Source organism: Balaenoptera borealis (assembly GCF_965194805.1).
Source record: "Balaenoptera borealis genome assembly, chromosome: X".
NCBI lineage: Eukaryota > Metazoa > Chordata > Mammalia > Artiodactyla > Balaenopteridae > Balaenoptera > Balaenoptera borealis.
The window spans coordinates 37290655-37317325 of record NC_138881.1 but is presented as its reverse complement, the minus strand read 5'-3'; the positions used below and the strand labels follow the sequence as shown (position 1 = coordinate 37317325).

General features: G+C 35.9%; 1 protein-coding gene across 10 annotated transcripts in view; it reads left to right on the top strand.

The window, feature by feature from the left end:
- CASK (calcium/calmodulin dependent serine protein kinase) overlaps positions 1–26671 on the top strand; it is a 394779-nt gene that overhangs the window by 287980 nt on the left and 80128 nt on the right. For all 10 annotated transcript variants that reach the window (XM_082378094.1, XM_082378100.1, XM_082378096.1 and 7 more), the window contains exons 10-11: positions 1689–1788; positions 14390–14511. In XM_082378094.1, the coding sequence (XP_082234220.1) occupies positions 1689–1788; positions 14390–14511 (222 nt within the window). The remainder of the gene's footprint in view (positions 1–1688; positions 1789–14389; positions 14512–26671) is intronic.

Sequence of the window (26671 nt, the reverse complement as noted above, 5' to 3'; positions counted from 1 at the left end):
TTTCTGTTTATATTTGCTCTTTTTCAGTTTATATTTGTAGAAAGAAACCCTAACATAACCACCCCCCAAAAAAATGAACCTTGTAGAAATGTGTTTCCATTAATAATGTTATTAGAATTATTAGTAATTATTAATAATTTTATTATTATTGTGATTATTAATGAAATTTAATAAATACCTGTATACACAAAAGATTGATCTTTCTTTTCAGAAAAATCTAAGAGTTCAATATTTAAAATTTAGACTTAAGCTTCTTTACACTTAGACTACTAGGGTGATATGATACTTAGACTACGTAAGTGAGCAATTCTCCCTAAAGCAGCAAAGGCTCTACTCAGGTTCTAGCTACATATTAGTAGGGTTAGTAATAATTTGCACTTACAAAATGCTTTATGGTTTGCAAAGCACTTTCATAAACATTACGACTTTTGACAATCACGTAAGGTAAGCTATGTCAGTTTTAATATCCTCACTTTACAAATGAGAAAACCTCAAGAGGTTAAATGATTAAATCAAGTAAGGTCATGCAGATGGAAAGTGGCAGAGCCCAGGAACACACCTGGATATTCTGACCTGCACCTAACACTCACATGATTCAACACATACAAAATAACTTTTATCGTTCTTATTGTTACTGAAACAATAATTCCCAACATTTTTCTACCCAATAATCTTAAGGGATATCATGGACTCAACATGACAGTGTTTCTCAACTAGGAATCAAGGGAGGCTATGCATGTGGTTTAGAAGAGTCAACATGTAGTTGATTCTGCTGGGTGGCCTGAGTGAGAATACTGTACAAGAGTAACACATAGTCATTATTAATATCAAAAAGAAAGGAAAAAAAGATTTAAAAAAAGAAAAATGACTCACATTCCTACTACCCAGGGATAATTAATACTATTAACATTTTGGTATATATTCGGTCTTTTATATCTTTATTAACTTTTTTTCAAAAATAAGATCATACTACTACAGATTTTTTAAAACCTTTTTTTGTGTAATTCATCACAGACACCTTATCATTTCAGTAAACACTCTTCTGCAGCATCATTTTATAGTGACTGCAGAATATTTCGTTGTCTAGTATATGTTTAAGTTCACGATGTAAATGGTTTCATATACTTTTACAATCCCCAACAGTGTTTGTCTGGTATGTGCGTGTGTGATTTATCTAAAGGAATCCAAAATTATTTAAAACCACCTCTTTTCTAGCTATCATCTCCTATATATTTGACCTTCTGAATAATTCTTAAATAAATATTTGGTAATTAACTTTTTTGTATTTATGTATTTCTTTTTTATCAATATTTTTTATTGAAGTATAGGTGATTTACAATGTGTTCATTTCTACTGTACAGCAAAGTGATTCAGTTATACATATATACATTCTCTTTTTTTATATTCTTTTCCATTATGGTTTATCTTAGGATATTGAATATAGTTCTCTGTGCTATACAGTAGGACCTTGTTGTTTATTGTATTTCTTTTAATAATATCAATATATATTTTTCGGGACTTCCCTGGCAGTCCATTGGTTAGGACTCCACACTTTTCACTGCCAAGGGCCTGGGTTCAATACCTGGTCAGGGAACTAAGATCCCACAAGCTGCGCAGCATGGCCAAAAACAAAAACAAAAACAAAATTTTAAAAAATATATATATATTTTTTCATCTCTTTGCTTTAGGGTGCAGTACTAGCAGCTGTGTCAAGTCACAAATTCAACTCATTCTATGGGGATCCCCCTGAAGAGTTGCCAGATTTCTCCGAAGACCCTACCTCCTCAGGTAATTGAATCATTCATTCATTCACCAGTGTGAATCATTTAGTGTCTACATCCTTTCTCTTCCATTATGAATAAACTTTTTCTGTGAATCTAGTCAGATCCTCCATGGGATTCTAAGGAAGTGTCAGCAGCCAAATTCCATCCACATGTGTCGGATTCCTTTTCATTTTAATACTGAAATTGCTTTCCCCTACTGCTCCAAACCGACATTTCACTTTTTTTTTTTTAATCTCGGAAATACTTCTTCCCCTTTCCCCCCTCCAGACCCAACACTGCACTTCATCCAATCCAACATTTGTAGTCAGTCTTTCTGAATCTTTGTGATTACCTTCTACCTCAACAAAAATTTCCGATGTAAGATTTTCCCCATGTCAACTGTAGCAGATCAGACTTTGGAACAACGCTGCTTTTAATTGAATCTTTCAATGTAAAGCTGTCTTGTGAATTATCTCTAGAAACAATTTACAGGTTCATCTCTTTTTATAAAGTCTATAGCAAGTCTACACAAGCATTCAAGGGAGAGGAACATAGAAGAAGAATTGCCTATTTTGATGAAATGTATATAGGTACTCCTGAAAAAACCCACTAATGTTCACAAAATTATTTTATAAAATGCTCAGATTTCCATCTTACCAGTGAGGTATTCTCAAGGATTATTTACTAAAAATACATAGGACCCATTTATATGTATATGTAAATGCATGTATATGTGTTACAGTTTTAAATTTTTATTTGCGTATTTATTTACTTAACTCCTATATCATATGTCCTCTGGCCTCAACTTTTCTTTCTTTCATTAGAATTACTCAGTATTTGTCATGTGGTTGACTTTGCGCTAGTGATTTGATTTTTGTACTCTCGGACTGGCTCATTCAATATTCGTGCATCAGCATTGGAATCAAGGCCCAGGGCCCTTCCTAAAGCATGAGTTGTTTGTCCTTCACCGGTAGCCATATAGGAAGAATGGATGTGCTAAGCTTCTTACATGTTGGAACCATGAGCATTTGTCAGTATTTATGCTTCTTCCTTCCTCTGTTATACACGTATGTGCACATACCTGCTCACATACGCATACACACACAGAGAGTTTCTTACCAATTGGTATGTGCTTATACCTTGTGCAAAATAACAGGATCAAATTTCCCATTCCAGCAGCTATATAGTTCCTTATTTTGACCTTTACCAATTGGGATGTGAATCTTCCTCTTTTGAGTGAAGGTGATTTCCAAAAGCATTCATAAATGGGAATCTTAGAGAAGAGACTCTGAGGAGGACTTGCTCTTTTCCTCTTGTGCTGACTTGGTCATTATCCAGAGTCCTTCCCACAGGAAAGGCAAGGCCGTAGTTGTGTTATAGGTATATTCCCCACCGCTCCCTATTGTTTCACATCTGTCTTTTTTTCTTCTGGTCCATTTTGTTCCCTCCATTTTGTAGCTTTCTGTTATTGTTAGCTCAAACCTCCTTCTTCCTTCCTCACACTCAGATTACAGTTAACCCTTTCTAGGGGGAGTGAATCTAGTAACAGTTTTATGTTGTACTGTGGCTACATGATATAGTCACATACTTGGAATATATTTAGAGATTTTGGGTCAATATCTCTAATACCATTTTCATCTTTAGAAATGGGAAGAGAGCAGGATGGGCCTTGCAACAGCTTCAGAGACCTAATCTTTAATGTTGCCCCTTAATATTTACCTCTGCTTAGCAAGACTTTAATGAGCTCTTAAGTATTCCTTTCTGTGAAGAGCTGGATTTTTCTTTTAGGAAAAGGAATTGTCTATAGTTATGCTTATTTTCTGTTAAATACATTTTTATTGCCCAATTTTTTTCTGTTTTTTTTTAGTACAGTCTCTAAACGATATGGTTGAAATAGTTTCTGATTACAGTACTTGCTTTTTAAAAAAAGAAATTTCTCACACTGTCTTGTGGGTAGCCTGCAAACCCTCAAATTAGTTGTTCACAATTTTGCATATATTGCTTCCCTTTCCTGTAGTCTCACCCTATGCCTTTTTTTTTTTTTTTTTAAGTTTCTGGATCTTAACGATCCTGCAAGCAGTCTGTATCTTCATTCGATGTGCTAAATGTCTCTAAAATATTTTTGAGGGCACTGTCCAGCTGCTATCAATAAAAGATAAAATTGTTATGCAGTGTAAGTGTCTGATTACCTACCCTAAATGAAGGGGAAATTTTTATATAGTCAGATGTCAAAGACAAAGGAAATTTTTGAAGAAAATTTTAATGTTTTCCTAAATTTCACATGGCTATCAGGAATTATCATATGTTCCTAAAATTAACTTTTAATACTAGGCCATTTAAAGGGAGGCATTATCTATTATTGTCAGCATTATTTATCAAATATCTGTCTTTGCAAATTTCCTTTACTGCAACTAACAGCAATGGTTGTATGGTTAGTTGCAGAAAGACTATGATGTTTTATCTAGACTCATATAAGGGCTTTATACTTACATAAGTTAACACATCTATATTTTCATTTTTCAGTGCATTTTTATTTTTAATATTTTCATTAATTTTAAGCCTAAATTCTTCTCTGTTTAATCCTAGCCCTTTAATTCTCCATCATTTATTTTAAGTTCCCAATGTTATCCTTTCCACTGCCTTTCTGTTCAAATTTGCATGGGTTTGTTTTACAGTACAAAACATAAAGCACTTTTCATCTTTACCTGAATGTTCTTCCAGAAAGCCCATGTCAAAAAGAAAAAAGTGATCATAAAGCATGTGCTTGTAGGGCAGGGGTGAGGGAGTGGGGAAGGAGGAGTTAGAGAGAGAACAGTATAAGGTCACCAACTGTCCTTTCTTGAGATGGACTGTTTTTCATCTTTAGATAATGCCTTTTCTATTCTTTCTGTGAAATGATAGTAAATGGTAGTTTGTTAAATCTTTTTTCTTAATGACCTTGTTTGACAAAATTAAAAACTGGCAATCCTATTTTCCTCCCCGCAAATTCTATTCAAAATCATAATTTTAATTTTTAAAAAATAATTTAACAGAGCCTTTCATTAACAGTGGAAAAAATAATTTAAAATGAATCAGTTTGTCATCTAAAGAAGAGTTTAACATATTTAGTTATGCTGTTTACATTGTAAAATAATGTTTATATAAGAGATTTTTTTCCTATTTTGATTATTGAAATTAGTCCATTATACATTCTCTAGAATTTGTTAGGTTTAATCTTAAGATAAACAGTGTATTGTTGCTTTGTTACTTAACAAAGTGGAAATATTCTGTTCTTGTCTTTCAAATCAAAGAAGTCAGAATCAGAACACAGGGGATGTTCTCATGGAACACAAGGGCTCACTTTGGGCTCAGCTAAGAGACCATGCTTCTTGTGGCTCATCTACTGGGCCCAACTGTGGCTTGATAACCCGCTTGCTCTAAAATCATACTGTTTGTTGTTTGTCCATATGCTGCCTTCCTCCTAGGACTTCTAGCAGCAGAAAGTAGGTATCCCTTTGCTTTCCTCTAAGGTTTATCTTTTATGCAAAAGTGTTTGGCTTTGCATGGTTCATAATCAGCTTGACTTTTTCCTTGGCTGTTTCTGCTTAGATGTTTATTTATGAATTTTAACACTGCTTGACCATACAATAAAAACTTGGATATATTGATTTCCTGAAGCATTGTTACACAAATAATACTAACTTCTTACTTCTTTCACAAGAGGAAAAAGAGGCAGTGTTAAAATTTTAAGTGCACTTAATATTATTTCACATCTGAATTTCAAGCACAAATACATTAATTCCAGGGAAAGGCTAACAATTTATTTTATAGTTTGCTTTCAAGAAAACTTTCAGGGTAAGTGAACGTTCCTTTAACAGTTATATAATCTATAAGCAGTTTTTTTTTACTCTGTTACTGACTCTATTTTTAGCTTATTGACATGGAGCTGTGAAATAAACTCCTGGATTCATGTCTCTTAACAACTTCTACCATCAGAAAGAACATCTATAAAGAATAATGTAATGGCTAGATTTTCATTACAAAGGGATATAATTTGAGTATGTGAGAATAGTAAAGTAAAAAGTATGTAAGAAATTACATACACACAAATGAGTATTAGTAAAACTAAGGCAATCTAAATGAGATGGGTGGATTGTATCAATGTCAGTATTCTGGTTGTGATATTACACTATGTTTTGTAAAAAGTTACCAGTGAGGAAACCGAGCAAAGTATGCAAGGGATCTCTGTATTATTTCTTACAACTGCATATAAATCTCCAATTATCTCAATAATAATTTCAATTAAAATAACAGAATAAATCTTTACCTCAACATTGTGCTTACTGGGGGGAAAGTATATAAGAGACAAAGATAAATAGAAAATCTGGGTGCTACTAATTAAATTCATTGCCATACTTTCTTGCATTAATTACTTGTACCTCAAATTGCAGCCAATTTAATATAAAAATCTCACAGTATGTTAGTTATCTGTTGCTCTCTAATGAATAAGCTCAAAACAGCATTTATCATCTAACAGTTTCTATTGGTCAGGAATCTGAGCATGGCTTAGCTGAGTACCTCTGGCTCAAGATCTCTCATGACACTGCAGTCAAGATGTCATCCAGAGCTGTGATCTCATTTGAAGGCCCAACTGTAGGGGGAATCCTCTTCCATGCTCACTCACATGGGGGTTGACAGGCTTCAGTTCCTCACGGACTGTTGGGCCTCTCCATAAGGCTGCTCACAGCCTAGAAGCTTGCTTACCCTGTCACAGATGATCAAAGAGAGAGGGCAAAAGTAAGAGAGAGCACCCAAGACAGAAGCCATAGTCCTTATAACCTGATCTCAGAAGTGACATCCTATCACTTCTGCCGTCTTGTGCTTGTTACAAGTGAGTTAATAAGTCCAGCCTACACTCCAGGGAAAGAATTGATTATACAAGGGCGTGAATATCAGGAGTCAGGGATCTTGGGGGCCATCTCAGAGGCTGCCCACTATGTACCAGTTAATGACCATTGGAATGTAAGACACTTCCCATTTGTAACTGTTTTTGTTTCTCCAGATTTAGTATCCCTCTCCTTTTTTTGTTTTTCAATCAGCAGACCTATTGTGTCATTTGGGAATGAAAGCATCTTGGAGGTATCAAGTAGTGCTTTTCCTTAGTTGTAAGGCCTTATATGAATGGGCACTTAACAACCAGCAGAATGTTATTTAAAGTACTTTGACAAATTTGTGCCCAACGATGTTGCTATTTGGAAATATAGATTGTTTTAACGAGTAAAATGGCATTAGAATTATGGTATCTGTACTCTGATAGAATACATTTGCAGAGTTTTTACTTCTTTTAACTAATAAATTTTAAGGCATCTGCACTATAATCTATACATAAAGAATCTAAAGCATTTATCACCATGTGTAAGTTTTCATAACTTGAATTGGATATAGCACAGATGCTTAAGTCCAAAATACAATTTTCATTACAGGATTCACTATTGCTTATAACTTGACCGATAACCAGGATTTGCTTTGTACAGTGGGAATAAAACCTGTTGTCCAGGGGTAGGGGTAGGGGGAAGAGATTGACTGCAAAGGGACAAGAAGGAACTTTTGTGGAGTGATGAAAATGTACACCTAAATTGATGAATTTTAACTTAATTCTACCTTAGTAAGCATATTTTTTTTAATGCTACTGTGCTTGCAAGGAAGGGCTTTGATTGAGTGGGTGATATGAATGTATGTGTACTGATTCAGTGTTATATAAATAGGACTGCTAATGTAATAGGAAAGAGAGGTTATTGATAACTCTTCAGGAGAAACTAGACTAGATTGAGATCCTGAATTTGCTCAGTAATATTAGGTTTTATAGCTATACATATAACTTTTTAAATATACACATACAAATCTTTGTTGCTGAAATAACTGCATACATGGGTGTATATGCGGTTTATCAGACGTATGCAGTGTATACATTTATCAAAACTCATTGAATGGTACACTTAAGATTTGTGTATTTCACTCTATGTAAATTTTATGTGAGAGAGAGAGGGAGAGAAGTATTAAAATCTATGCTGATGTACTTAGAGGTGAAGTGTACTGATGTTGACCATCTGCCACTTATTTTGAGATGAATGAAAAATAAGATGAATTGATGTGTGGATAGATATGTGATAAAGCAAATATCACAAACTGTTAATTGTAGAATCTAGGTGGTGAGTACAGTTCTCTCAACTTTCCATATGTTTGAAACTTTTCATAGTAAAGCTAGGGGGAAATAGTTTTAAGACAGACTCAACCTACTTTGACACTGAGAACGTTTTAAACATTCTACTATTTATTTTTCTGTCCTCCTTTCAGGTTATTTTTACTCAGTCAACTTTTTTATGAGACTTTTCCACTCTTGTAATGAAACTGTTCTAGACTCAAAGTTTTATTGACCTTTAAAGCATATTTCTCTTTAAAGAAATAGACTCAGAAAACATTTTTAAAACAGGTGACGTATTTATGCTTCTTTTGATTATTACTTCATAACAGTAGTAGAAAACTTTTTAGAAAGTATCAGTGAGATTCTTGGAAAAAGTAGAAATGTTCAAAGTTAAAATGTATGATTATCAACCTAATTTTTAGATACAAACTTGATTACCAAATGAATTATGCAAAAGTTAAAGCAAAATACTATTCTGAAGACAGGGCTTGATTACTTTCTAATAAATTTATCATTGTGAAAGTTTGGACCAAAGCCTAAGAAAATAAACCTTATATGGTAAACAAAATTCAGATCAAAAAGAAAATAGAAATTGGATATCATCTCATTACCAAATGCACATTATTCAGGTGTGTTGCTTAGGGTAAAACATGGTTTCAGGAGGGACCAGTCTGTAGTGGAAGGACTAGGTGTTAGAGACCTGGGTTCTAAGACTCACTCTCGTACTCACTGCTGTGGCTCCACAGTCATTTAACCCCAATGAGCGTCTGATTTTTCAAATATAAATACACTTGTCTACAGGACAGGGTTATTGTGGAATCACATAAGATAATAAGTGTGAAAAGCACTTTGGAAATTATAAACTGTTACACAAATATAAGTATTAAAATAATTTTCATTGTGACTTGGAGGAAACTGCTATAAAATAAACTGTTTTCAGTGGTTACATATTTCTCATTATAATATTTTATTTGCAATTCTTTAGAATTTGCTCAGAAAACAATCATTTTAATCGAACCTATTTTATTGTGTCTTTTTGTACAAAGCATGCTGCAAAATGCAGCCTGGAATACAAAAGTGAATAGAATACCTACAGTCCTGCCATTAGATAAATTGCCCTCTGAGGTGAACTTGTGTACTATTGTGTTTTTTTTTTAAGACAGTTACAAGTTTATTCAGTGGTTTTATAGAGAAAAACATCCTTTTCAGTTTTTGAGGAAAGTCAATAGCTCTTTCAGATATGACAGTATTGATCAGCAAAATAAATACTAGTAACAGCTTAAGAGCTTGTGTGTGTTGTGTTGTGTTGTGTTGTATTAATTATTACTACTGCCTCTGTGTTTAAAACAATAGCAATGGAAAAGCCCCAGAAATGTCTTTGTGTACATTTATATTTTATAATGAATTGAAAAATTATGAGATTTTTACATGGGCTTGGTGTGTTGAACTGCGGATATCAATCGTACGCATCTGTGAGATATGGTTCTGCTGGTCATACTCAAGGAAATAACGAAACCTAGAAGAGGTGTCAGTAGGAAGTGTTAAAACGATCAAGGGTAAAGAAAGATTTTGAGGTTAGACCAAATATATATGTTTATTCAATATGAGAAGACAAAGGAGAAATTGAATAAAAACTGTAATTTTCCTAGCTAATTCCAGAAACTTTAAATTAGGGGCACTTTTCAGAGCTTGAAATAGGCAACTTGAGTACACCTGTGGAAATGCTTCCCTTCATGATTGAAAACCTACAAAGTTAATCACATTTGGGTACAAGATAAGACTATAAATCAGTTCAGAAAAGGTGACAGATCCAAGGAAATTAAATAGACCTGTTGACCTGGTGGGTCTTGCCTACTAGAGACACAGGCAATAGATGCCTTTGTGCTTTCCAGCAAAGCATCCACTGGGTCTGCCAGAGCAGATTGGAAACCTAGGTGGAGGTGTTGAATTCCTGCTAATCCACCTCTTCTCTGAGACTGTCCCAGCTCCTCCCTGGGCAGCCCTATTTCTGTACCACTTTATTTTTTATCTCTCCTCTATTGTTTGCTTCAGGGTATAGTATGCCTACTTCACACACCAGCCTGAGAGCCCTTTCCTTGAGACCAGGGATCATACCTGTTTTCCCTGAAGCCCCTGCCTCACACCTGGCAAAAAGCAGGAACATTTGGTAAAGGTTTTGGTTATTGTCTGGCCCAGTAGGGTTCAAGTTCTTTTCTAACCTCCATAACCATGCATAAACCACACGTCACTTCTTGTTGAAGGTTCCCCCTATGTTTCCTAGTACGGCCAGTTACTGTAGTAAGTCAAGAAGAGCATACACTTTGGATCCAGACACACTGGGGTTGAGTCCTGGCTGTACCACTTCAGCTGTGACCTTCCTTGACCTCTCTGAACCTCAGTTCCCTATCATCTGGAAAGGTCAGGTACTATATTTACTTTACTGTGTTGTCCTGGGGATATGCCTGACCCATAACAAACACTTACTAATTGGGAGCTGCTATTATTGTTTCTTTGGTACTTAATTAATTCAAGGCATACTTTGTGGATGTAATAAAATGGATCAAATATCCACCTGCCTTAAGGACCTCACAGCACAGAAACGAAGAGTGAGCAAATGCAAAGGTAGGGTAGTGCTGGTAGGACAGGAATTGCAGAGCTTTGGGAATTCACAGACCAACAAATGATACGTCCCTGATCGGGTACAGCCAAAATTGCTTCCCAGTGGTTAGACTTTCCATCTTAGTATTCGCTAGATACAAGGTTGTTTTATTTTAATCTTATAGTATTAATAAACTACTACCTCGATTATATATCAGCATAAGCAGTGCTGGATAGAGACAATAAAAACTAGATAAGATTCCACTAAGGTAACTAAGTGAAAATGATCATTAGCTTTCTGTGCTATCTGTTGAATTTTTTTAATATACAAAAAAACCCCACATTTCATTAATATTTTTGTTGTTGCAGTTAATCCAGAAGCTTAGAACTAGCTTTAGTAACTTTATAAACCTGGCATCATTTAATTCTCCTGTTGATGATGTGCTGGGGTCAGGGGCTCAGTGGGATATTTGGGACTAATATCTTTACATCATATCTTGCTTTCCAAGGCTTTTAATAAGGGACAAGAGAGCTGACTTTTAACTAATTTCCAGATTTTTTTTTTCCTACTCAGAACAAAGTAAAAGTCCTGAGAAGAGCAGGTAGAAGGAAGTGGATTAGGTTAATACATTTTCAGGAATAGCAGGGGAAATGAGGACTGGTTTCTGCCTTGTACCTTTTTTATTCCACTTAGTATCCACTTAATATTTTCAATGAAAGAATACCAATAGCCTGGTATGTGTAATTATTCAAAATTTAAAAGTATCCACAGCCCCATCAACAGATGAATGATCAAATTGTGGTACATCCCCACAATGTTCATTGCAGCTCTATTTACAATAGCCAGGACATGGAAGCAACCTAAGTGTCCATCGACAGATGAATGGATAAAGAAGATGTGGCACATATATACAATGGGATATTACTCAGCCATAAAAAAGAAACGAAATTGAGTTACTTGTAGTGAGGTGGATGGACCTAGAGACTGTCATCTAGAGTGAAGTAAGTCAGAAAGAGAAAAACAAATACCGTATGCTAACACATATATATGGAATCAGAAAAAAAAAAGGTTCTGAAGAACCTAGGGGCAGGACAGGAATAAAGACGCAAACATAGAGAATGGACTTGAGGACACGGGGAGGGGGAAGGGTAAGCTGGGATGAAGTGAGAGAGTGGCATGGACATATATACACTATCAAATGTAAAACAGATAGCTAGTGGGAAGCAGCCGCATAGCACAAGGAGATCAGCTCGGTGCTTTGTGATCACCTAGAGGGGTGGGATAGGGAGGGTGGGAGGGAGACGCAAGAGGGAGGGGTTATGGGGATATATGTATACGTATAGCTGATTCACTTTGTTATACAGCAGAAACTAACACACCATTGTAAAGCAATTATACTCCAATAAAGATCTTAAAAAAATAAATTAAATAAAATACCCTTTTCCAAAGGTTGGGTGACGATGGGGGGGGGGGGGGAAGAAATTGTGGTACCTCCCTGCCATGGAATACTACCCAAGAATAAAAAGGATTAAACTATTGATATATGCAACAACCTGGATGAATCTCCAGAGAATTATGCTGAGTCAAAAAAGCCAGTCCCCAAAGGTTACATATTGTATTGTTTCATTTATATAGCATCCTTGAAATGACAAATTTATAGAAATGGAGAACAGGTTAGTAGTTGCCAGGGGTTAGGAGGGGGAAGGGCAGGAGGGAAATTATTGCAGTTATAAAAAGGCAACATGAAGGATCCTTGTGGTGATGGAAATATTCTGTAGCTTGACTATATCAATGTCAATATCCTGGTTATGATATATGACAGTTTTACAAGATGTTACCATTGGGGGAACCTGGGTGAAGGTTACATGAGCTCTTTCTGTACTATTTCTTACAACTGCATGTTAATCTACAATTATCTCAAAATAAAAAGTCAAATTTTTAAAAAGTTAGCTACAGTAATTCCCATGTGGATAATCACTTGATGTGTGTCTTAAGCCCCAGATTTTTAACGTAATTAAATACTGCAAAAAGCAGTTGCTTATATAGCAGCTTTTTTTTTGTCCATTGTAGAAACCTTGGAACATATGGACAAAAACAGAATGAACTATAAATAGGAAAATAAACATAACTACTATTACCTTTTCGGTATTTTTCATTCTGTTGGGGTTTTTTTCTGAATTTGTAAATATATTTTTTTCACTTATAATTGGGGATATATAGTTTATGAGGTTTTGCATTCTGCCTTCTTGAATTTTCTATCATGCAGATTTCTCTGTCTTTAAAATTCTTCAAAAACAATTTTCATGTGGCTATATATTCCATTATATGGATGTTCTATAATTTATGTAATCATTCCCTAATTATTAGATATTTATCCATTTTATATGATAGATATCCTTACACATAAAGCTTTTTCTACATTTCCTATTTTTTCCTTAATGTAGGTTTTTGTAAATGGAATTACTGAATCAAAGTGCATGAGCATTTTTAAGGCTCTTTGATATAAATTACCAGATTGCTTTCTGGAAAAGTGGTACTAATTTACATTCTCACCAATAAGTGCATGTGAATGGATGAGGTCCAAGACCAAAAGTAACTAGAAACAGCATAGAGTTCCAGAACAGAAAGATTCAAAATTTTTATCTTTATGTAAAGCAGTTTCTCTACTTCAGCACTATTGACGTTTTGGGCTACATAATTCATTCTTGTTGGGGAGCCATCTTGGGCATTGGAGGATGTTTAATAGCATCCCAGGCCTCTACCCACTAGATGACAGTAGCACAACCTATCTCCTCACTCCGACCACCACCACAGTTGTGACAACCAAAAGTGTCTCCAGACATTGCCAAATGTCCCCCTGAGGGGCAAAATTGCTTCTGGTTGAAAACTATGAATCTAAGAGTTACATGTGCAGCGAGGCACTTATTGTTAGAATGTCCCTGACACTGTGTACACTAAACGTTCTGAAGCGTAGCCTCTCAGGGTGCTTTTCTTTCTCTGAAGTGTGTATGTGCATGTTGTCTGCAAAGTAAAATTGGCTAATCATTTCTTTAAGGCTAAGTGACTTTGTTACTACTCAGTGTGTATTTCTCCCTGCTGCTACCTCTCTGGATTCCTGGTTATTAGAGGAAATTTAAAGAAAGTGACCACACTGCCCTGCAAAAATGATTTCCCCTAGTATCTAATATGGTATTTGAAAGTGTCAGTCAGTATACCTACCCTTTGTCTTTGTCCTCTGAATAAAAAGGGGCCCAATAGACTAAGAACAACTTGGTTCCCTTGACTTTGTATGTAAAGGAAGGAGAAAGAGTGGAGTGGGATTTTTGTTAACTTAAGTTTGAGCCTTAAAAATCCTAAGAAGCCTATTTTACACAGCAGGAGCTCCCAGTTGAAGGTTTGTCCCTCAGATCTACAGCCAACTTTGCCTTCCGTTCTTGATGGAATGCACCTGTGTGAAATGGCCACCTATGTTACTTCTGTAATATTTCAAAACATCATGGGGTCATTGGAACCCACACTCTGTTTCTGATGTATTGATATAACGTTCTGCACCCAGATCTTCTAGTAGCTCAGTTACAGTTGATGAATTTCCTTAATTCAAGTAAGACAAGATTCAATTTACTTTGAAAAATGAGGAACACACAAATACATTGTTAAGAACATAAACTCACTGCAAATACTCTATCCTTAAGTGATAGGAAACGCATTTAAGTCTATTTTTCAGTAAAGACCTGAACCTTTGAAATTCTGTCTGTTAGCCCACAGTTCTGAGGTGTAACATTTAGCTTATGAAGGTTAGTTTGACATTGACTTTCTCTACTGGCTGTTTCTGTTTGTTCCCCTTAGGAGCAGTCTCACAGGTGCTGGACAGCCTGGAAGAAATTCATGCACTTACAGACTGCAGTGAAAAGGACTTAGATTTCCTACACAGTGTTTTCCAGGATCAGCATCTTCACACACTACTAGATGTAAGTCTTTCTTTTTATTAATTTTTTTGGGTAAATTGAATATTTACCATACCGTTTTACTTTACATGAATATCCAAATGTCCATCATAACAGTCCTTTTTCAGTTGCCTTGAGTCTGTGAGAAATGTGGGAAGTCATCCATCATAGATTCATAACTGAAATATAGTATCTTATATATGGTACAGATGCAGTATAGCCTAACAAGTCACAGTGGAAAAAGTTATATATTTTATATATGTGTTTGTATTAGAAGAATCCATTGATCTTAGCTGTGATTACCTTTTATTGCTTTTAAACATTGTTTTCAAACATTGCACCTCAAACATGAATATAGGAGAAAGAAAAGTAAGATATTGTGCAATGGACTGTATTCACATACACATTTCATACTTAACGTTGCTGGTTTTCATAAACTCAGTGTCTTCTCCTTAAAACATAAGAATATATTCCATCATTAAATATGACAGGCTCCACTGACAGATACAAGGAAAAGTCAGGAGCTGACAGTTCACATCTGCCTTCATTTCAGTCACATTTTAAGTAAAATACCTTTCTTATAGAACTTGCTTAACTTCAGCAGTGAAAACTTTCTTAGCGTACATATTAGTCTACTAGTACATATAAGTCTTTTTACAAGAAAAATCTTCCCTTAATAAGAGAATTATTTTGCTTTGGGATGTCTAGAACTTTTTGGTGCTCACTCTGATTAATCAACCATATGACACGGATTAAACTAAAGCAAAATTTCCCAGAATGTATTCTACAGAGCATTGCTCTGGGAGGTAGTGGTGGGTCTTGCCATTCGAGAGCAGGGAGTAGATCTTAAATTTATTGGTTAAATTATTTATTGACTATATAAGTTTGGAAAATGCTGCATTCTTTATTCCTTTTATACGAATTCACAATGGGTGTTAGTATATAGCAGCTCTAAGATGTCCTATAGCAAAGAAACCTGATTAACTCTAATAGCATTTCTCAAACTAATTTGGGCAGAGAACTTTTATTCACAATCCTGTCGAATTGGTAAGGACCAGTTTGGGAAAAGCTAAGCTAAGAGTGTCACAGTATGTTTCAACTTCACACTAAGTGCAGTCATAGGTATCTAACAGTTGCTTCTATCCATAGATTTGGTCAAATCAAATTAATTATTATTTTTTAATTAGTTAGGCTTTTTAAATAGTGTATGTATTAATTCAGGACTAACTGCTACAGCATGCAATCCTAAAATTTGAGTGGCTTACCGGAATAGAAGTTTATTTCTTTCTCACATCACAGTCCAATGCAGGTAGATGAGGAGGGGAGGAGCAGGAAGAGTCTCTTCCACAGAGGCATTCAGGGATCCAGGCTTCTTCCACTTTGTGATTCTGCCGCCTCTCAAGGTTTTGGAATCTTCCACTGCATCCTTTGCACCCAGCCAGCAGATGAGAAAAAATGGAGAATTTTGCAGGGTCAAGGTTGGAAGTGGCCTGTATTACAGTTGTCCATATTCCATTGACAAGTACTAGTTACATGCTTACCTAGATGCAAGAGAACTGGGAAATAGTTTTAAAATGTACTAAGTGAAATAAGCCAGATAGAGAAAGACAAATACTGCATGGTATCAGTTATGTGCGTAATCTTAAAAAAAAGTCAAACTCATAGAAACAAAGTGGAATGATGGTTGCCCAGGCTGGGAGGTGGGGGAAATTGGGGAGAAGTTGGTAAAAGGGTACAGACTTTCAGTTATAAGATAAATAAGGTCAGAGGATCTAATGTATAGCGTGGTGACTATAGTTAACATCGCATTTTATAATTGAAATTTGCTAAGAGAATAGAACTTAAGTATTCTCATCAAAAAAAGATAAATATGTGAAGTTATGGATGTGCTAATTAACTTGATTGTGAGAATCCTTTCACAATGTATACATTTATCAAATCATCATGTTGTATACTTTAAATATATTACAATTGTATTTGTCAATTATACTTCAGTAAAGATAAAAAATGTGCTCAGGAAGATAAGGAAATGGGTTTTCTCTTTAGTGTAATTTATCCTAAGTAATTTGAGGACGTTTCAGATTAAGTTTATTTCAGGTAACTTGTTACTTTCCTTGGACACCAAAAAGCCCTTGAAATTCGTTCTGTTTTGTGGATAGCTCCTAGCCTTCCATTTTCTCCTCCTTCGTTGTCATCATTATTATTGTTAATGTGTTATTTGAATTAGAGTTTGACCTCTTTTCATTGGCTATTTAAATATCTACTCTTCTTTATCATTGTTTCATATGATGCAGAAAGGTTTTTTTTGTTTTTTGTTTTTGTTTGTTTTTTTGGCCGCACCACAGCACGGCATGCGGGAGTTCCCCAACCAGGGTTCGAACCTGCGCCCTCTGCAGTGGAAGTGCGTAGTCTTAACCACTGGACTGCCAGGGAAGTCCCAGATGCAGAAAGTTTTGACAATTGTGAATTTTCTGCAGAAGTCACAGCCTTTACTAGAACTAGTAAGTGGGATATATGAAAGAAGCTGCAGCAGAGCATGGAGATTTGGTTTATTTCAGTGCAGTCAGTGGTTGTCATTGCTAAGATTTACTGGCCTTTAGATCAAGGACTTTTTGTCATTTAAAGGCTAAGAGTAGCCCAAATTAGTTTTCAAAGTTGTGTTTTTCTTACTTAATGTAACAAGGTATCTGAGCATACCAAGCTTGAGACTGCAGGGGAAATGCAAGAACATTGCTAGTTTCTACAAGGAGGGGCAGATATTCAGACACAGACTGGACTTCAGAACTGAGCCAGGCTGCCAGACCTCACTGAAAATAATTACTTTGAATAACTGCTGCATTCTTGGGTAGACATTGTTACAACTTCAGAAGAGATTCATAGATTTTAGTGAGGAAGAACATGTTTAAAAGTTCCTTTGGATTTTTATTAATTATATTTATATTCCTTTGTAATTTTTATTAATTACACTTAAAGAAGTGTCTGTAGTATCAGTATGTGCCCTGCCAATGCATCTCGATTTGAAAAGGAGTTGGTGGGCTGAAAATGAGTTGTGCCCAATAAAAAGACACCGTGTTTACAGAATTTTGCAGACAAGCACTACATGTGAAGCCCAGAACTCTCCTGAAATGACTGACTATAAGGCCGACCCTGGGCAGTGTTGGGATGCGTTTGGTTCTGAAGATCCAAACTGAGCCATCCTTCAATGAAAGCTTAATCGTCATGAATGAGATAATGCCCTCATGATCTACAGCCCTTAAATATGTCTCCGTAAGCTCTTGTTTCAGAGTTAACAGGCTACATTTCAATAATGTGATCAGTGAAGTGTTCAAATGGCTGCCATGTAGAGAAACCTAACTATTAAAAAAATGTTTCGGGCTTCCCTGGTGGCGCAGTGGTTGGGAATCTGCCTGCTAATGCAGGGGACACGGGTTCGAGCCCTGGTCTGGGAAGATCCCACATGCCGCGGAGCAACTAGGCCCGTGAGCCACAACTACTGAGCCTGCGCGTCTGGAGCCTGTGCTCCGCAACAAGAGAGGCCGCGATAGTGAGAGGCCCGCGCACCGCGATGAGGAGTGGCCCCCGCTTGCCGCAACTAGAGAAAGCCCTAGCACAGAAACGAAGACCCAACATAGCAATCAATCAATCAATCAATCTTTAAAAAAAAATGTTTCAATACTTCAGTACTTATGGTATGCATAAAAAAAAAGGATCATGACCAACACTTGAGAAGAAGCTTTTCAAACTTTGACCATTCATTCTTCTTTCTTCTAGTGTTCCATATCCCATGCTTGGATTTGGATTGTATTGTTTTACAGAATCATTGTTGGTTCCTTTTCAAGAATTCCAAGTAGTGACACCTAGTGGCCTAGTTTTGTGGACCGTGGCTTGATTGCTACTTAATCCCACTGAGCCATTTCATGAAATATCTTTATTATATTTAAATAATTCCTATTAATTCAATAACACTAAAAATCGTTAAGTTTGCAGCCATCATTTTTCAGCTGACAAAAAGAAACAAGATTAAGTTCCTGGGGAAGATAAAAGATTATGTAGTACTTTATTTTTTCTAGTCATGCCTTTAAAATAGTAACAAGCTCAGAATTCAAAGAAACGTTATTAGAATTGGTTTGGAGGAAACAAAACGTCTGTCACATTGAAAGAATTTACATTAAAACAAAAGGAGAAATACTGTGGTTCCACTGAGGGAGGAAATGCTTTCTGATTTGAATTCTAGTAAAACACATCTAGTATAATCTGTAGTTAGAAATAGTTCTAGAATGTCTAAATATTTTCTATTCAACCAGTTCTACCTGGCACACATATGCTGCTTCTCATTTTGTGGGGAGAAATAAAGAGGCTTGAGGAAGAAGTGTGCTTGGTCCAGCTTGTTCCAATATGTCTACTTTCAAAAATTAAAAGCAGTGGTACAGTGATGGTCTGTATATGAAATATATAGCTCAATTTTAATAAAATACAATTTGGAGTGTGTTTACTGAAGCTGCCACAAACGGGGTGGCTTAAGATAACAAATTATTCTCTTACAGTTCTGGAGGCTAGAAGTCTTAAATCAGGTGTCAGCAGAGCCATGCTCCCTCCAAGTCTCCAGGGAAGAATCCTTCCTTGCCTCTTCCAGCTCTGGTAGTTGCCTGCAATCCTTGGTGTTCTTTGGCTTCATTACTCCAGTCTCTGACTCCATCTTCACATGGCGTTCTCCTCTGTATGTGTGTGATTCTATTCAATATGTCTTCAGTCATTGGATTTAGGACCCACTCTAATCCAGTATGACCTCATCTTAATTAATTACATCTGCAAAGACCTGATTTCCAAATAAGGTCACATTCTGAGATTCCGGATCGACATGAATTTTGAGGGGACAATATTCAGCCCAGTACAGCATGGAAAACTAATTTTGCCCAGAATTGATTTTTCAAGTATGAGTGCAGATTACAAAAATCAAAACTAAAATAATGAAATGTTACCCTGTCGTTCATTAATTAGGCTTTCTTGGGAATTGGTGTTAAAGTGTAATTATGTCTTTTACTAATATTTTGAATCAGTTTTGGAACTTCTGTGTGATAACGTTGGATGGTGAGATGATAGAGGTGTTTTTGATGGGCTGAAAAATCAAGAGTTTTTTTCCAGATAAAAAGTATTTTGCAAATGTTATTTGGTGGTGATTCTCAGTCTTATTAAGTTTTTGTAGAAATTTTCCTATTACAGAATTAATGTTTATTTTGTAGGTCAACAATGTTACAAAACATTGTTAAATTACACATTTATTTCTCTCTGCCAAACTTTGACAACTAAGTTTTAAACATTCACCCACCATCTGTCATACCTCTGAGCAGCTGTTAGCATTTGTTACAGACTGCTGTTTCCATGGTAAATGTGATGCCCCACTTAATTAAGATCATTTTTCTGAGAAGTCCTAAAAAATAATCGGTGATTAGATTAATAAAGCAAAAACTAACTGCAATAGCAACTTAATTTAGCAGTTTTTATATTAATTTATAAGCAATTTTTATAATAGAATAATATTTTAAAATATTGCATTAGAAATAAATTGATGTCCTTAATCCTCCATATTTTATATTATTGACATCTTTATTATGACTTTTCTGCTTTTTAGGGAGAGTTAGAGAGTTTTTCTATCTGACTTGGAGTTAACACTGGAAAACTACAACTCTTGATTTACTATTTTGCTTTTTTTAAGATGATATTAAATTAGTAGTCATATTTGGGAATAGCTTATTTTTAGAACTCAGAAGCTTCCTAAAAGGGAAAAAATGAAACTTCTGCAATAATTTGATGTTTTTGAGCAATTTGGGGTCTGAGAAGTAAGCTGATACAGTGTTAAGTTTGGATGTTTAAATAGGTTACCAGTCAGGAAATGCCAAAGCTAAGTTACCCATGAATTTGTAGTCTGGTCGATTTGCACTTATATGTCTGGAATAATAAGGCCTATTTGAGGACCTTCAGAGGCTGAGCTACTGGTACCTTCTCAGGGTCCCATGTAGTCTTTTTTTTTTTTTTTTTTTGAGGCTGGAAAAGATAGGAGTATTTTAATAGCATTTTCCATTAATAGTGGGTATTCTTTTTTGTCACTACACCAAACCTTGTAGCATGGTAGTTTCTTAAAGGTTATTTCCAATGTGGAATCTGAAACCATATCAATAAGCCTTTTGTACTCTGGTACATTAACATCCAGTATCTTGAATGGTATATAACATTGTATTTCTGTTTTCCAAATATTTGACAATGAGCGTATGTTACTTTTATGGGGGATGGTGCTGATTACATTTTGAAATTTATATACAGTACAGTTCACTCTCTGGTGTACAGTTCTATGAGTGTTTACAAATGCATAAGAGTCATGTTACTGTTACCCCAATCAAGATACAAAACACATCTATCACCTACACCCCCTTTCCACAATTCCCTTGTGCTACTTCTTTCAGTTGCACTTTTTTAAAAAAAAATTTATTTATTTATTTATTTATTTTTGGCTGCATTGGGTCTTCATTGCTGTGCACAGGCTTCCTCTAGTTACGGCGAGCAGGGGCTACGCTTTGTTGCAGTTCGTGGGATTCTCACTGCGGTGGCTTCTCTTGCCACGGAGCAAAGGCTCTAGGTGCGCGGGCTCAGTAGTTGTGGCTCGCAGGCTCAGTAGTTGTGGAGCGCAGGCTTAGTTGCTCCACGACATGTGGAATCTTCTCGGACCAGGGCTTGAACCCGTGTCCCCTGCATTGGCAGGCGGATTCTTAACCACTGGGCCACCAGGGAAGTCCTCAGTTGTACTTTTAAAATAAGTTCATTCAAAAGGCTAACCTCACATCATATGCTGAGTCCTACCACTTTTGCTTATGAAGTGTCATGTTTTCCATCCATGGCATTATCTTCCATCTGGGACCCACCCCTCACCTCCTTACGGAATATGCTGCCATTCTCAGAGATGTGCAGAATGAAACTTTGTAATATATGTGTTTCTTTGCATAGCTAGGAGTGGGTAGGTACTTGATCTGTGAATATAAAATTAAATTCTAAGAACAACTCCCCCCACAAACAACTCTGAAGAAAAATTCTAACATATCCGTTGGAACTTCATCAGAAGAGAAATTTTAGATCTGAGGATTTGAGAAAGAAAATTAAGTCATATCTTCAACTCAATTACTTTCTTTTTTTTTAACATCTTTATTGGAGTATAATTGCTTTACAATGGTGTGTTAGTTTCTGCTTTATAACAAAGTGAATCAGTTATACATATACATATGTTCCCATATCTCTTCCCTCTTGCATCTCCCTCCCTCCCACCCTCCCTATCCCACCCCTCTAGGTGGTCACAAAGCACCGAGCTGATCTCCCTGTGCTATGTGGCTGCTTCCCACTAGCTATCTATTTTACGTTTGGTAGTGTATATATGTCCATGCCAGTCTCTCACTTTGTCACAGCTTACCCTTCCCCCTCCCCATATGCTCAAGTCCATTCTCTAGTAGGTCTGTGTCTTTATTCCCATCTTGCCCCTAGGTTCTTCATGACCATTTTTTTTTCTTAGATTCCATATATATGGGTTAGCATACGGTATTTGTTTTTCTCTTTCTGACTTACTTCACTCTGTATGACAGACTCTAGGTCCATCCACCTCACTACAAATAACTCAATTTCGTTTCTTTTTATGGATGAGTAATATTCCATTGTATATATGTGCCACATCTCCTTTATCCATTCATCTGTTGATGGACACTTAGGTTGCTTCCATGTCCTGCCTATTGTAAATAGAGCTGCAGTGAACATTTTGGTACATGACTCTTTTTGAATTATGGTTTCCTCAGGGTATATGCCCAGTAGTGGGATTGCTGGGTCGTATGGTAGTTCTATTTTTAGTTTTTTAAGGAACCTCCATACTGTTCTCCATAGTGGCTGTATCAATTTACATTCCCACCAACAGTGCAAGAGGGTTCCCTTTTCTCCACACCCTCTCCAGCATTTATTGTTTGTAGATTTTTTGATGATGGCCATTCTGACCGGTGTGAGATGATATCTCATTGTAGTTTTGATTTGCATTTCTCTAACGATTAATGATGTTGAGCATTCTTTCATGTGTTTGTTGGCAATCTGTATATCATCTTTGGAGAAATGTCTATTTAGGTCTTCTGCCCATTTTTGGATTGGGTTGTTTGTTTTTTTGATATTGAGCTACATGGGCTGCTTGTAAATTTTGGAGATGAATCCTTTGTCAGTTGCTTCATTTGCAAATATTTTCTTCCATTCTGAGGGTTGTCTTTTGGTCTTGTTTATGGTTTCCTTTGCTGTGCAAAAGCTGTGAAGTTTCATTAGGTCCCATTTGTTTATTTTTGTTTTTATTTCCATTTCTCTAGGAGGTGGGTCAAAAAGGATCTTGCTGTGATTTATGTCATAGAGTGTTCTGCCTATGTTTTCCTCTAAGAGTTTGATAGTGTCTGGCCTTACATTTAGGTCTTTAATCCATTTTGAGTTTATTTTTGTGTATGGTGTTAGGGAGTGTTCTAATTTCATACTTTTACATGTACCTGTCCAGTTTTCCCAGCACCACTTATTGAAGAGGCTGTCTTTTCTCCACTGTATATTCTTGCCTCCTTGATCAAAACTAAGGTGACCATATGTGCATGGGTTTATCTCTGGGCTTTCTATCCTGTTCCATTGATCTGTATTTCTGTTTTTGTGCCAGTACCATACTGTCTTGATTACTGTAGCTTTGTAGTATAGTCTGAAGTCAGGGAGCCTGATTCCTCCAGCTCTGTTTTTCTTTCTCAAGATTGCTTTGGCTATTCGGGGTCTTGTGTGTTTCCATACAAATTGTGAAATTTTTTGTTCTAGTTCTGTGAAAAATGCCAGTAGTAGTTTGGTAGGGATTGCATTGAATCTGTAGATTGCTTTGGGTAGTATAGTCATTTTCACAATGTTGATTCTTCCAATCCAAGAACATGGTATATCTCTCCATCTATTTGTATCATCTTTAATTTCTTTCATCAGTTTCGTATAATTTTCTGCATACAGATCTTTTGTCTCCTTAGGTAGGTTTATTCCTAGATATTTTATTCTTTTTGTTGCAGTGGTAAATGAGAGTGTTTTCTTAATTTCACTTTCAGATTTTTCATCATTAGTGTATAGGAATGCAAGAGATTTCTGTGCATTAATTTTGTATCCTGCTACTTTACCAAATTCATTGATTAGCTCTAGTAGTTTTCTGGTAGCATCTTTAGGATTCTCTATGTATAGTATCATGTCATCTGCAAACAGTGACAGCTTTACTTCTTCTTTTCCGATTTGGATTCCTTTTATTTCTTTTTCTTCTCTGATTGCTGTGGCTAAAACTTCCAAAACCATGTTGAATAATAGTGGTGAGAGTGTGCAACCTTGTCTTGTTCCTGATCTTAGTAGAAATGGTTTCAGTTTTTCACCATTGAGGATGATGTTGGCTGTGGGTTTGTTATATATGGCCTTTATTATGTTGAGGAAAGTTCCCTCTGTGCCTACTTTCTGGAGGGTTTTTATCATAAATGGGTGTTGAATTTTGTCAAAAGCTTTCTCTGCATCTGTTGACCATGTAGTCTTAAAGAGTGAACTTCAGCAAATATGAAACCATCTGGGTAGTAGGGCAGTGGTGGTGGCCTTTGTGCTACCTGCCTCCTGGGGCTGGAGATTGAAGTACCCTGAAGCTTGCTTTGGATATGGGGGTCTCTCATTCCAGTGTTTCTAACTGGATGGGCAAAACTCCCATGTCTGTTTCCATCAGAGTATCAAAGTATTAGTGTCAATAGGAAAGTATCACATGAAACAAAATTCCTGAAATAGAGCTAGAAATATTATATGTCCTAAATATTTTCAAAGTAGTTTTTCTCCATTCTTAATGTAAATATCAATAAACTTAAAGGGAAAAAAAAGCTACTAAGAATATGGTCATTTGTTACTCAGCAATAGAAAACTAATGTAACTAGAAACAAAGCAAGGATTGTCCACTATTACCACTTCTATTCAACATTGTTATGGAGGTTCTGGCCAGTGCAGTAAAGCAAGAAAAAGAAATTCAAGGCATGCAGATTGGAAAAGAAGAAGTAAAACCATATTCTCACAGAGATATAGTCTTGCATGTAAAAAATCCTAAGGAAACTACAAAAAAATCTGCTAGAACTAATAGGCAAGTTTAGCAAGATTGCAGGATACAAGATCAACATACAAAAATTAACTGTACTTTTATATATAAGCAACGAATAATGTGAAAATAAAATTTTAAAAATATTCACAATACCATTGAAAAGGATAAAGTACTTAGTTAATTAAACAAAAGAAGTATAGGACTCATACATTGAAAACTACAGCTGTTGCTGAAAGAAAGTAAGGAAGATCTAAATAAATGGAGAGAGATAAAATGTTGGATTGGAGGATTCAATATTGTTAAGATGGAAGTTTTCTTCATATTGAGCTATAGATTCAATGCAGTCCTTATCAGCATCCCAGCAGAATTTTTTTTAACAGAAGTTGACAATCTGATCCTACAATTTATATGGAAATGCCATAAACAATTTTGTAAAAAGAACAAAGCTAGAGAACTGACTTCAAAGCTTGTTATAAAGCTACAGTAATGAAAATAGTATGGTATTGGTGTAAGGATAGACATAAGGATCATAGCATTCAGAAATAAACCCTCATTCATGTCCAGCTGATTTTCAACAAAGGTGCCAGGGCAATTCAGTGGGGAGGGGATAGTGCCTTTTTAAAACGTGGTGCAGGAACAATTGGTTATCCATATGCAAAGAAGTAAACTTAGACCCTTACCTCACACCATTACACAAAGATTTCCACAAGATGGAAATTGTAAGCTTAAAACTATAAAATTTTTAGAAGAAAATATAAGGAGTAAATCTTCATTACCTTGGGTTAAGCAAAGCGTTCTAAGATGCAACACAAGAGAGCGCTTGAGGGTGAAGAAAATATTCTAAAACTGGATTGAGATGATGGTTGTACAGCTGTATGAATTTACTGAAAGTCATCAAACTGGACACTTACAATGTGCAGACTGTACAGTTTATAAATGATAGTAAAGCTTTTAAAAGTTAAAAAATGAGAAGTATTTTTATTTTAAAAAATCTATTTTACCCTTTTTGCATTATTTTAAGGTAAAGCACTGTTGGAAGTTCCTTCCATGTGCTATGGGTTATAGTATACTGTGGATCATCCCAAAATATCATTTGTATGACACTATGACAGCCGTTTCCAGTGTCTCCTAGCATTGTCCCTGTGTCCTAACACCAATCTAGCAAAGCCAAGCTGCCTACTCTCTGCAGTGCCCAAAGCCCACTGAAGGGATCATCCCAGTAGATTTCACAGCATCATTACACTGATTTCCCCATCTCAACATTTAGCTTTATTGCTAAGAATTTACCTTTAAAATTTAACATTTTAAAGTTCATTGACTTTAAAATGCTAAATTTGTTTTTCTCTCCCAAGAACTGTTTTATTAACCAATGTGTGGTTGTGACTTGTGAAAGAAGTCCAAATTGTCTTTTTTTTGTTTAAAAACATTATGAATTACATAATTGTACGTATTTTTCAGTAAGGGAGGGGGCACCTTTGCAAAGCAACATGTTTTAGTTTATTCTTTTAGTTCATTTCTTCTATATTCAAATGCATAGTCATTTCCCCAAATTCACACCTTCATGGCAGATTTTATGTGACATAATTTCTACTTTTTTGGTCTCTTTACTGTGGTAAAATATACATAACATAAAATATACCACTTTAAGCATTTTTAAGTGTACCGTTTGGTGGAATTAAGTACATTCACGTTGTTGTGCTACCATTACCACCATCCATCTCCAGAACTTTTTTCAGCTTCCCCAACTGAAACTGCACCCACTAAACAGCAACTCACCATTTCCTCCTCTCCTTAGCCCCTGGCAGCCACCATTCTACTTTCTGTCTCAAGGAATTTGACAACTGTAGGTTCCTCATATAAGGGGGATCATACCTTATTTGTTCTTTTGTGACTAGCTTATTTCACCTAACATAATGTCCTCAGAGGTTCATCCATGTTGTGGTATGTATCAGAATTTCCTTCCTTTTAAAAACTGAAAAATAATCCAACTTATGTATGTACCACATTTTGTTTATCCATTCATCCAATATCAGTGTTTTATGGTAGACAGTT